The sequence below is a fragment of the Pteropus vampyrus genome, unplaced genomic scaffold (genome assembly GCF_000151845.1).
Source record: "Pteropus vampyrus isolate Shadow unplaced genomic scaffold, Pvam_2.0 Scaffold116, whole genome shotgun sequence".
In the NCBI taxonomy this organism is placed as follows: domain Eukaryota; kingdom Metazoa; phylum Chordata; class Mammalia; order Chiroptera; family Pteropodidae; genus Pteropus; species Pteropus vampyrus.
The window spans coordinates 2207668-2220842 of record NW_011888897.1 but is presented as its reverse complement, the minus strand read 5'-3'; the positions used below and the strand labels follow the sequence as shown (position 1 = coordinate 2220842).

The 13175-nt window shown below is 45.8% G+C and overlaps 2 protein-coding genes across 2 annotated transcripts in view; one reads left to right on the top strand and one right to left on the bottom strand.

Moving 5' to 3' along the window:
• Positions 1 to 13175, bottom strand: part of VAMP1 (vesicle associated membrane protein 1) — a 38763-nt gene that overhangs the window by 10961 nt on the left and 14627 nt on the right. The window lies entirely within an intron of this gene.
• On the top strand, positions 8443 to 12852 carry CD27 (CD27 molecule). Its single transcript, XM_011365875.2, has 6 exons — positions 8443 to 8713; positions 8903 to 9034; positions 11482 to 11661; positions 11871 to 11954; positions 12201 to 12320; positions 12584 to 12852. The coding sequence occupies exons 1-6, from the start codon at positions 8578 to 8580 to the stop codon at positions 12703 to 12705; spliced, it is 774 nt and encodes a 257-aa protein (XP_011364177.1). The 5' UTR covers positions 8443 to 8577; the 3' UTR covers positions 12706 to 12852.

Here is a 13175-nt window from a genome sequence, read left to right as displayed (position 1 = left end):
TTTATATTTAAAAAATTTTTACTGCGAACTATATCAAATACACAAAGCAGTATATTGAAATAACAATATGACAACCCATGCTGAGATCGGAACAGCACCAGCACCTTGGAAGCGTCCTGATCATGCCTTTCCTTCGCCAACAGGGGGAACTGTTCTGGGTCGTGCCCGTCACGCCCTTACTTTTTTCCTAGTTCTCCCATCTGTGTGTTTCCCTGAACAACTAATTGTTTTCTTTCGCCTGCCTTTGTACTTGAGGTACATGGCCTCTTATTCGTGTTCTTTCCTGTGTCTTGCTTCTTTCACTCAATATCATTCGATATTATGGTTTTATTTGTTTTTATTGTGGTAAAATATACATAACATGAAATTTACCATTTTAACCATTTTTAAGCATACAATTCAGTGGCATTAAGTACATTCTCGTTGTTGTGCGAAATTATGTTTCCTCTAAAGTATTCCATGGGGTGAATATTCCATTAGGTGAATATACTACAATTTATTATTCCATCTACCATTTATGCACCTATGGGTCATTCTTTTTCTTTTGCTATTACAAATAGTAGTGTGTGAACATTCTTGCATGTGTCTCCTGGGGCACATGTGCAAGAACTCTTAGTGCATATAACTTCTGGTAGGATTGATGGATTTTACTGGTTTAATTTTCTATAAAGAGATGATATGAATGTATTACTTGTATAATTAAATTTCGATTTAGAAAAAGAAAAGCAAAGAAAGAAATTGGGACAGTTTCATAGAATGAAAGGATAAGGAATAGTCTCCTTGAGATAGGCAGCAGAAAGATAAAGGAAAAGCAGCCAAGACAAGTTTGCAGGCTGAGCTCAAAAGGTACTATCAAGTACAAACTCAGTCAAACACACGTACTGAGCACCCAATATGGGTCTGGCTCTGTAAGTGCTATAGTAAGCAGTGAACTGGGATTCAAGAGACTTAGCTTCTCTCCCAGCTCTGCCATAAGAGCAAGTCAGTTCACCTCCTCAGTCGGCAGTTCTGACATCTGTAAAATAATGGGCTAGACCCACAGGATCAGAGACCTTCCTTCCAGCTCTGCTAGTTTGGGATCCTAAGCTGGTTGGAATAGTAAGACATGGGCTCACCACAGTTAGTTCTCTCTAGAAGCCAGAAGGAGAAGGCCTGGGGCCCAGACAGGAAGGAACACTGCCTCTCCAGGATCCGAGAAACAACCAAAGACAATTATCGGGCCCAGCCCTAGTGAGCCAGTGAAAGTGATGTGGTTAATGTTTAGCAGCCAGCTCTCTGGGGTGAGGACCCCTTGATTTGTAGCATTTGCTGATTTATGTGGTGGTAAATACTTCCACCACATCCAATGTCAAGCTACCCATGTGTAACCAGCACACAAAGTTCTTGACAATTTAATAATCAGGCTTTGACGAGGCTGTACTAACTGGCTCCAGCACGCCCATGGGAAGTGAACCTGCCCTAAGAGGCAGATGACACTCCCATAGGCCAGGAGGAGAAATGAAGGCAAGTTATCACAGGACTCACAGTGCTTTAGACTCTGTGTAAGTTTAAAGAAATCACAGAGTTGCCTCCCCTCACAGGGGAGATCATAAAATAGATCTAGACTGGTTATGTGTCAAGTCTTCACTTATCTGGGTAGACAAGAGGAATCACTCAGGAAAAGAGCAAGCAGGAAACACCAGGGTCCAGGAGTCCACTGTGAGGGGAAACAGCCCCCACCCCTTGCAAAGTCACTTTTCTACATTATGAAGAATGCTCTGAGTATGAATAATACATGGAGCAGACATAACGCATATGCGCAGCTTGCTCAGTTTAACGAGTTGTTCTGTCTCTTTCATGCTCCTTTGGTTATACTGCCCAGGTGAACTGGCTGTTTCTCAACCCTATTTCTTGGAACTTGCAGCCTCAAACACCAAGACAGGGAGGGCAGAAATGAACATTTATTGAGTACCTACAGGAGGTGAGGCATTTCCCTTATGTTGTGACACTTAATTCTCAAAACATGCCGCACAGTCTGTGACACGGTCCCTAAGTAGACACAGACTCAATTCAGAAATGATCCAGGTAATAATGGGCAGAGATGCCTTTGGACCACCAATCTGGATAATTCTGAAGGTTACGCTCCTGTCACTTACCCTGAGATCTTCCTGTCTCAATGGGTTTGGGGCTCAGGACCCTCACTGTGTCTCCCCTTGCCCCGGTATCTTTTTGAGAATTTCCCTGTACTAGTTTTGCTGGCTACATGACTGACGGTCAGAAAACCTCAATAGTCAGCACTCAAACCATACGCATGTCAATTTATATAATATCTGATTCAGAAATTAGTTTTACCTTAAACCATAATTAATTCTTTAAACCACATATCACATAGACTCACGAGAGTCAACAAGCCCTAAAGAAGAAAGAGTACTCAGGAAGGAGGGCACACAGCACCCTGTGAAATGGAACTTCCAACACCTGCAACAAATACCTCAAAATGCTACATAACATTCTTTTACATAAAGAGTTAAGCTCTCAACCTAAAAAGGGAAATCCCTGGTGCCAGAGAAGCAGGCAGAACTGAAATTGTTGGGGTGGGTGCATGAGCAGCCATGGACGGGCTCTGGTCACCTAGCTGAGGTTTTAACCCCACCTGGGTCCAGAGGAGAAAACCTTGGGCCCCTCCAGACAGGGAACTGGAAAAGACACTCTCCACGTAAGCTGGAAACCTGTACGGGAAATCTAGAAAGATCCACTCACCAACACAGAGCCTCAACAGGAAGCTCATCTGTCTCTGCCTGCCTTCTGGGTGGAGAAAAAATTGTCTTGAAATTTTATAAGGACAAGCCTGTGCTCACCCAAGTTTAGGATTCAAATTTTTATTATCACGGTTGAGAAATCTCCCCTGCCCTCACTAAAATAAAAAAACTGGTCTCGAGCCAGTAATATCCCTAGAATATCTGATGAAGTCAACTGCAAAACCACTTTGAAGGGACATACCCTCAATGTGGGCCACTGAGGATCCTGACAGAAAAGTTTTGAGGATGGACTCACGATTCAAAATTAGAAAACACATCTGAAACAGTTTGACCTAGAGCACCTTTTCATCTAAGCCAGTCATTAAAACCAAACAGTTGAACTTAGACCCAGATCTGCTAATCACTACATATAAAGTATTAAAGCAAGATTTTGTAAAAATAATGAAACACATTGAATCACATTGCTCATTGTTCTTACTAAATATATTATTACTAATATACTGTTATAGCGTGTAAAATTTTATATTTTAGTGAGAGCAAAACTATCTTTTACATTATAAATAAGTAAAAATATTATCTTTATTTTCTGCAACTTTACCTCATCCTTTTTATATTTTTATGTGACCATGTAATTGTATCTCTCTTTTTAATGTCTGTATACACATATATAGAATTTATATTTGAACATGTAATCTATAAATATAATTCATTTAAAAATATTGTTTATATTGGGGAATACATGCTCCAAATCATTTTATCAATAAAGTACAAAATCAGAAAAGTTTGGAGACCACTGAATCAGAAATATACATTTTTCCATCTCATGCTGCCACCTCTCTCTGTCTTTTTCTTCTGCCTCTATCTTCCACTTATAAGGACCATTGCTATTACAGTAGGTCCACCTGGATAATTCAGGGTAATTTCCCTTTCTCAAGGTCAACTGATCAACAACTTGGATTCTGTCGGCAACTTTAATTACCATCTGCTATGTAAAATAATACATTCAGCTCCAGGGATGTATACGTCATTGAGGGAGGAGGGCAATATTCTGCCTACCGTATTACACAAACAGATGACCGTCTCTGACCACAATTATATAAAATTAAAATTAATAAAAAGGAAAAATTTGAAATCTCATAGATGTGTAAATTTTTTAATGGACGTATAAGTAATATAAAGGTCAAAAACAAATAATAATGGGAAAAAATAAACTGACAATAAAAAACACAATATAGCAAAACTTATGAGATGTAGCTAAAGTAATTCTCAGAGGGAAGTTTATGGCCTTAAGTGTATATATTAGAAAAGAAAACTTTTAATTAATGAATCAGGCATCTAATTCAAGAAGTTAGAAAAAGAATGGCAGAATAAACCCCAGGAAAGTAAAAGGAAGAAAATCACTGAAAAATTAGACCAGAGTGTAAAATAAAATAGAAAACAAGGAAATAAGAGAGATACACAACAAAATCAAAAGGTAGTTTGTTGAAGCAATTAATAAATTAAGCATGTTTCTGGCAAAGTGTATCAAGAAAACAATAAAACTATAAACAAACAACACTGGGAGTGAAAAAAGGGAAGATAACTACGACTCTATGGTGACTTTAAACATTTACACTCATTAATTTGAAACAGATTATATAATCTCCCAGAAAAATATAACCTACCAAAACTGACTCTAGAAGAAATTGAAAACCAGAATTAAATCAGTAGTGAAAAACGTATACTCAGAATACATACACACACACACACAAATTTTACCAAACCTTCGAGGAACAGATTATTTCTATTTTATATAATCTGTATATAGGGAAAAACTATCATTGATCAAAGAAGAGAAGTGGTCAATGAAAGAATAGGGTGGTGTCTAGAAACCAAAGGAAGAAACAACTCTCCAGAAGGCGATGGCTGTCAGATCTCATACATCTCAGCTAAATTCTGCTTCCTGGTCGAAGCACTATCTTGCCCTCAAATCCCCCTGTGAGTGAACAGGCACCTGTATAGCACTTTGACTCTCCCCTTCATGGTGCTGCAATATGACTATTACTAATAACTTTACATTTGTCTTTGAGGTTATTCGCTCAGTGTCTGACTCTCTCACTGCTGTGTCAAATCCCTGAGGCCAGAAACCATGTTTGGGTTTTTTTTTTTTCCATCTTTGTGTCTCATTACTTAGCTAGTACCTAGGGCACAATGGATGTACAACAAATTCTTATCAAATGAATGAAGGGTGACATTTAGGAGGTCACTGTGGCCTCAAGCCCTTGAAATTTCAATTTTGTAATTGTAGATAGAACTGTCAAGGAACAAGACTGAGACTGGACCATCTAATATTTATCCCTTTTCCCATTTAGGAAAAAAAAGTGCAGCTAGCTGCCAACGTTAATTTAACATCACGCATAGGAATGTTGTTTTCTAGGATCTGACATTTTCAACGATAGAGAATTACTATATTTTATAAATGGAAATATCAGTACTAAAAACAGAGTGCTATAACAGAATGATATCATTTGTTTCCAAAGACTACCGATATACTAGAGTCATGTGAAAAAATAATAATAAAAGCAAGATATTTTATGGCAAACTTTGAGGGTAAGGTTATCTGTGAGTTATCTTGAGGTACAGGCAGCCACAAGCGCCAATGGCAAGTATTCTCGGGGCAAAGGGGACATGGGTTAGCGATTTCCTTGCATGCTAGGAGACACTGGGAGCTACAGCTGAGATACCGAAAAGCGATCAGAGGTGGGAAGAAATGCCCATGGTTCGTGAATCTCCCAGGAGACTCAGACTGGAGAGTCCCAGAAATGCATATTACAGATCCGGGATATTGAGTACCCAGACCCTCATTCACTAGCCCACCCCACTGTCCTGCCCAGCTGGTCTCTGAAGGCTCCCTGGGAAGGAGGATCTAAAGCAGTTGGGGGTCCAGGGCAGGCGGGGGTCATAAAAGAAAGTAGGAGTGGAGGAAGAAGGAATGAAGTGGGAGACAAAGGCGGCCAGAAAAATTAAGAGGTTTGGTTGATAAGGATCATGGACAGTGATTTCTGACATCTATGAACTTGGAGAGAGAGTTTAGTTCCACTGAGTACTTTGACTGGTTATGGATTTATAAAAGGCCAAGATTGATTTTGGAATTAGGGGCTGAAGAGAGACGAAGAACGCTGCCTGAGAGAAGATTTTTGAGTCAGACCGTGACAGAAAAAGGAGGGGAGAGAGGTGCCAGCAAGATTGTCAGTGCCTTTATTGCTTTGTAGGGCAGCCAGACCACTGCTCAATCTCTGGAGTGGGAAGGACCATTAAGAACAAGAATATTCAAATGGAAGTTTTAGTTGTATCCTTATAATATATAAAACGGCAGGAAAAGTTTTGCCATCCCTAACAGCCTTCTGTTTACAGTTGGTTTGGAGGAAAATTCAAGAAAGCCCTGTCTCCCAAATTTGGGGCCTGTAGCCAAGGCAGAGGTAAGGGAACAGCCAAGAACAGAGAGGGAAGGACAAGACTTCAGCTGAAAGAAGAATCAGGACCGGATGTAACAATATGCCCAACCCGCTGGGATTTGTGCCAGGCAACAGCCCTGCCTCCTCCCCACTCTGCTCAGGGCCCACCCTGATTGGAAAGCAAGGAGTATCTTATCTAGATATTAAGGAGCAAGGTGACCCCAGCTGATATCCAGGCTACAGTCATTGCTTAGACTGAGGGTTTGGTCAGGACCTGTCAAAATTAATGAAAGTTGTCAAAAGAGAGGCTTCCTCGGGCCTGTCTCCGAAGGTACAAGAAAAGGAGGGAGCTGTTGAGGAAAGACTGTATATCTCTGCAGCACCCAGGGGTGGAGAGAAGCTGAACCTCCAAAAAGAAAGAGGTGGTAGAAGATTTTGAGGGAGAGATCAGCAGGTTGCATTCACAGGGTCTGCAGACCAGAGGAAGGGACTGTTCGGGGAGCCAGCCTAGGACAGGCCGATGCTCACCAGAAGTTGATGCGAACAGCACAGAAGGCAGGAGGCGAGGTCATTCCGTTTGCCCAGAGAAGAGTAAGCTCCAGAAACCTGGCTTTCCTCCTCCCAGCCAGGGGTATTCCAGGAGAGCCAGGCAGACTCCTCCTGCCCTATCCTCCATGGAGAAGTGATGAGTAGAACAGGGGAGAAGAGCATTGGCAGAGAACACAGGCCTCCCATGCGTGAGCAGCTCAGGGTCTAGTCGAGGTTCAAAGTCTTCTCAGCGTCTTCCAATTCTCCCTTAGGCAAGTTTCTCCCTAAAGGTCCCCAACTCCTCATTATTCCTCTAGGGTCTTATCCATCCGCACAGGGCCCCTACCTCCCTGTGATATTAACTGTGATCTGGGAACGGGGCAAAATCCTCTGATGCCAAAGTTAACATTCTCTGAGGTGGGAACTCGGACACTCTGCAGGATAGTGAAAAGGAAGGTTTTGTATAAGTAACTACGAATCACACCCACGTGTGGCTTCACTAGAGAAGACCCTCCTGAAGACTAGAGGGGGTCGAGGAAAAACAGGAGGATGAAAAACAATGAAGAGAAAAGAAACCAAAGAGTAAGACAGAGAACAGCTCTAACGAGTGAGATCACAGGGGTGTGACATTTTATGAGCAGTATGGAAACAACTGCAAAGCCCCTGAATGAAAAATAGCCTGGAGAAATGAGCCGCCCCACACCTCGGTCCTCAGGGAAAAAGGAGTGGGTGGCTGTCTGACCCAAATGTTCTCAGGACTCAAAGAGGGGAAAGTCCAGATGTTGCCGATACCCCCAAGTCAGTCTTCCCAGGACATGTGGAAATAGGGGACCCACAGGCATCGACTTTTAATCCCAAGTGCCCAAGGCTGGGAGAGGAGATGCCCCAGGTACTTCAGGACACAGTGACTGACACGGCCAGAGGTGGGAAGGGGAGGATAAAGATAGCACTGGAGTGAGGACAGAAGGCCAGATGGGCAGTGGGTGATACGCGTACCACAGGCTGGCTGGCAGGAAGATTAAATGAGATCACTCGTGATCTCCTAGCACAGGGTCTGACAGAGGTTTAAGTCCCTTGTTTGCCATTCTGAACAATTTCGTAGCAAGTTCTTTTGGCCATTAAACCAGACCTCAGCTGCTGCAAGGCTAATAGTCATTATTCGCCTCACTTAGTTTAAATATTCAATTATTTGCTGCAGAAATGTTGTGCATGATTGTGGATGCTACCCCAGTCCCATGAGGGTGTGTCTTGTGATGCTAGTTTCTTTCTGAAATCTGAAAAATTCTGAATTCTAAAACTTATCTGACCCCAAGAGTTTTAGATACTCAGTTCTGGTTACCCTTCCTTCTCTAAACTGCTTATCTCTGTGAAAAAAGCTTATGCTCAGTGGGGATAGGAGAGATGTGCAAATTAGCTTGCACGCTGTGAACAGGGCGGTAATGTAGGCATCTTCGTAAACAAGAGCGTGAACAGAAGAGTTGGGTGACTGGGCACATCCAACACTGTAAAAGAAGCAGGCACAGATGGGTTACATTCTTCAGGAGCACGAGAGAAACAGGAATAGAAAGGCAGAAGCTGCGTTTTGGAGTAGGTGTCTTTGAAGAGCAGCAGGTCTTCTGACAGAGTCTGCCCTTTAACATCTCTCCCCAGTACTCAGCACGCAGAAAGGGGGTGGGGGTTGGGAGTTTGTTGTTTTGGTTAAAAAAAAAACAGACAGCCACAATAGAGCTTCAACTGCCATCAGATGTCAGCTTGCCACCTGAAGCTGGGCAACGCAGAGGAGGCTGCTCAGGAAGTGTAGAGGGAATAGCGTGCCCAGCACAGAGGCCAGCTGTCAGCCACTGGAGAGTGCAGTAAGAGCTACCTGGGCAGGAGCCATGGCCTGGCCACCTTCCTGCTGGCTGTGGGTTCTGGGGACTCTGGCGGGGCTCTCAGCCACCCCAGCCTCCAAGATCTGTCCAGAGAAGCACTACTGGGTGCAGAAAGAACTGTGCTGCCCGATGTGTAAGCCAGGTAAGAGAAGAGGCCTTGCCGGGGGCCGGCTGAGGGTAGGAGAGAGAGGACTGGGTATGGGGGGGAGGGAAGCAGAGGGGGAATCTGAGCTCCAGCAAGGAGAAGAACCCTGCAGCACCCAAGGCACCCCCTTGAAGAGGGTGCAGAAGCAGCCTTCCTGGGGCCTTGACCCTGCACCTCTGCTCACAGGAACATTCCTCAGGAAGGACTGTGACTGGAACAGAAAGGCTACTCAGTGTGACTCGTGTATACTTGGGATTTCCTTCTCACCAGACCACAACACCCGGCCCCACTGTGAAAACTGCCGCCACTGTAACTCTGGTGAGATGGGCGAGCACTCGGGGGTGCAAGGTGGCAGAGCTGAGTGCGGAAAAGCAAAGAGTGGGGAAAGTCGGGGCTGCGGTGGCTCCACGGCTATGGCAAGCAGAGCCAGTGCTGGAAAATGGGGCATCCTGGGAGCCGGAGTGTTGACATGATGTGGGAGGATGCTGTTTTTCAGAGAAGGAGGAAAATATGAGAATGGGTCTATGGCTAGCATCAAGACAATGAAAAGTGGAAAGTGGCTCCGAGACCTCAGTTTCAGCCGAGCGACCCCTTCCTTTTGAACTGGCTGGGTTTAAAATGGACATTTGGAACGTGGAATACATCTAAGGACATAACAGTATCAGCCAGCGGACAATATCCTTTCTTTGCACAAAAGCCAACTTAGGAAAATGAATGTGCATGTGGCTTATGTTTTTCTTATTTCAGAATTTCATCTTTTTTTAAATTAAGAAGTGTAATATATGCAGCTGTTATGAATTATTTTATTATTTCTCCATTTTAGCTAGAATTTCAGAAATGATGTGCCACTACGCACAGAGTAGCGGACTTTAAAGTGGCCCCTTTGAACAAATGCCTTCCAGCGGGACACTTACGGACTGCTTAGCCTAGCTACCCAACTACTAGCCTGTAAAAGGGGTTTGCTTGCTCTCATTAGGCCTTGCCATATTCTTTAAAAACTAACTAGATGAAAGGTTTAGCCATAACGAATCAAACGACAACATCTGACATGCACAAGAAGTATTCCTCAGTCCACTTAACTTTAAAAGATATAATTGCTAATGAATGTTTTTCTCTTCTTGGCAGCAACCCCAGCAGAGTCGGACTTTTTTAATCAAAGCCGCCCCATCCACTCTCTAGGCCCCACCAGGCCTCTTCCCTGTACTGAACCAGTCCATACTTCCTTCCCTATGTTCCAGACCAGTCTCATCCACGATCTTTCTCTGTGAGACACGGCCCACAGGGTCCCCAAAGCACTCAGGCAGGCCCGGGCTGCAGGACTCTGGGGTGGGGGGACTGAATGAGTTCAGTCCTCTTGGACCTCAGTATTCCCATCTGTAAGGTGGAAAAGTCCTGGAAACATGGTGAAGAGAACTCTCGGGTCTCTGGATACTCATCACTGAAAACAATGGCACTTCATCCATGTTTACCCAGTCCCAGCCCCTTCTTTGGCTCTTCCCTTCTCTTTGGCAGATGCCCTCCTAATCACCCCTCCTCGATCTTCTCTGCCTACCTCTCCCTCGGCACCACCACTGTCCCCTCCCCTACCCTGTTCATCCCTTGCAGATCCTTACCCAGGCAGGCTCACCATTCCTGATAAGCACAGGAGACCAAATTTTTATAGCAACACCTAGTCATAAGGATGAGAAGGAAAAAAATCGTGTCCCTCTCCCCTTCCTGACAAAAGGCAAACATTAGGCAAATTATTAGAGTTGGTGACAGTCTTTGGCATCCTCCAACCCCCCTCTCAGCACCCCTCTTCCACCTGTCAGGGCTCCTTTCCCTGGGTCCCCATGACTGCACTGCCCTAAGGCCCCACCACGTTCCAGCTCAAGTCTGGCCCACACCCAGGTACTGCTGCCTCCTCTAGAATCACCCTCATCTTCTCAAACACCCCAACCACTTATGAGCCCAACCCAGCCCAGGGCCCCTCACATCCTCCACCCAGCACCAGACCTCTACACTTGAATAAAACTTATATTTTAAAGGCAAAGGATGTCAGTAACCAAGTAACCCTCCAGTAAAATTAAAAACCTGTCAGGACCACAGTAGCACTATTTCTAATTGCTAAAAACTGGAAACTACCCAAATGCATATTAACAGTACAATGGATGAATAAACGCGATATAGTCACACAATGGGATACTGCACGGCAGTGAGAATGAATGATCTGCAATTACACTCAACAATATGGACTAATCTCACAAAGAGTTGAGTAAAAGTACCCAGACACAAATGAACACACGCACGATTCCACGTACATAGTACAAAAACAGGCGAAACTATCTTGTGGTAGTAGGCAGTCAAGCTAGTGGCTATTCTTGGGAGCGTATGGCGAGTCACTGGAAAAGAACACTACTGGTCACCTTCTGTTTCTTGATCTGGTGCTGGTTATCAATTTGTACTAATTCTTGACTTTATACTCGTGATGTATGTACTCCTCTGTATTGCAATTCAATTGTAAAAGCCTCAGTGAGTTGAGAGAAAAATCATATCAGTCGTTTCTATTTTTCATAGCATCTATTTCTGAACCATGAATTTTCTAAAAGGTCCAAGTTTTTCCCTTAATAACAATTATACTAATGGCAAAGCCACTGGGTGCCGGCGAGGGAGGGTCCAGCCTTGGCAGGGGCGGAGTGGTCCTGGGGGACAGGATTAAGCAAGTGGACCTTGAATGCCGCTGAGGCCTGAGCATCTCGTGTTCCTCCGGCCTCCTCTGTCTCCAGGTCATCTCATTCGAAACTGTACCCTCACGACCAATGCCGAGTGCACCTGCCCCAAGGGCTGGCAGTGCAGAGACAGGGAGTGCACTGAGTGTGATCCTGCTCCAACGCCCTCACCGACCCCTCGGCCATCGCCGGCCCTAGGCCCACGCCCACAACCCACCCACTTACCTCACACCAAAAGTAAGTTCTAGGCAACTCTTTGTCCAGTCACTTGGGGGAAGGGTCACCCTCAACCAGCAACCCCACTTCCGTGCCTACCCCCACGAGTTACCTGGTCAGCCTATCTCTGCCTTCCCTTCGCAAACAGAGCCTCTCAGGCCTCTGAGACCTTCAGCCTCACCTTTCCCTGTGGGGCTCCAGGCTGCTGCTCACCCGGTCTGTTTTTCCAGAGATAGCAGAGGCCAAGACAGCCAGACACATGCAGACTCTAGCTGACTTCAGGCCGACCCCAGCTCTCTCGACCCACTGGCCACGTGAGTTTTCTCCCCATTCCCCACCCCCAGAGAGAATGCACACAGAAGAGTCCAGGAGAGAGGCCAGCCAGAAAGTAGGGATAAGAAAAAGAGGAAGAGTCTACGGATGAGGAAAAGACTTGGTCCAATGGTGGAAGAGGGGCGAGGAAGGGGGGAAAGAGGCAGGGGTGTCGGGAGGGCTGGGCTGAAGGGAGTCAAGGGCTAGACCCTCCCAAAAAACCCTTATGTGGCCCCTGCCTATCACAGCCCAGAGGTCCCTGTGCAGCTCAGATTGCATCCGCGGCTTTGTGGTCCTCTCTGGAATGTTTCTTGTTTTCACCATGGTTGGAGCCATGTTCTTCCATCAACGAAGAAAATATGGACTAAGTAAGAGACAAAATACAGGTCTCTAGTCCTGTCCCCGACCCCACCCCACCTTCTCAGCCCTGCCACCCATGCCTGGAACCTCATGGGAGCCTTCCCATCTCCATCTTCACCAGCCCCGGTTCCCACCCACTCTTCCTCTCCTCTTAGCTGACACCCTCCTGACAGCCCCGGCTCAAGCTTTCCTCCCTTGCTCTCTCTCCTCCCTTCGCCTTCTCCTCCGACCCCCACCAGCAGCCAAGATTCATCTGTTTCCCCTTCTGCAGACAAAGGAAGTCCAGCGGTGCCTGGTGAGCCTTATCCTTGCAGCTGTCCGCGGGAGGAGGAGGGTGCCACCATCCCCATCCAGGAGGATTACCGGAAACCCGAGCCTGCGACCTACCCCTGAGCCAGCACTCCGCAGAGGGAAGGTCATCTCTGCAACCAAGTCAACCCCACCCCACCAACCACCCAGAGGCAGATACTTGGCACCCCCAATTTCAGCACATGCTTTCGTCAGGATCCTTTCCTGTGTACAGACTTGAGAAAGTACCTTTCCAAGACCAGCAGTGTCAAAGACACCGGGAATAAGGTGGGAGGTGGGAAGCAGGATGTGTCCTGCCCTGGCCAGCTTGACCCCTGTGCTACAGGAGGGCTGGGGCTCCAGTTGTAAAACACACCCTACGAAAGCCCCACATGCGGTTTCACTGATTTAGAAACTCTGAAAAATAAAGTGAGACTGCCACACACAGCCGCTCTCCTGCTCGCTCTCTGAAATGCCAGTCTCGCAGCGCAGGCCACTCCCAGCCTCGGCTCCTATCAGGGATCTGAGGGAGGAGCTTCTCCCGGTGCAGAGGTGTGTTGGGGCCCTCCCAAAGG

Excerpts from the sequence above, each read along its gene's own strand:
- CD27 (XM_011365875.2), top strand. The coding sequence starts at position 8,578 with ATGGCCTGGCCACCTTCCTGCTGGCTGTGGGTTCTGGGGACTCTGGCG. Across the intron at positions 11,662-11,870 it reads CCACTTACCTCACACCAAAA|AGATAGCAGAGGCCAAGACA; the intron begins GTAAGTTCTAGG and ends CTGTTTTTCCAG. Across the intron at positions 12,321-12,583 it reads ACGAAGAAAATATGGACTAA|ACAAAGGAAGTCCAGCGGTG; the intron begins GTAAGAGACAAA and ends CCCCTTCTGCAG.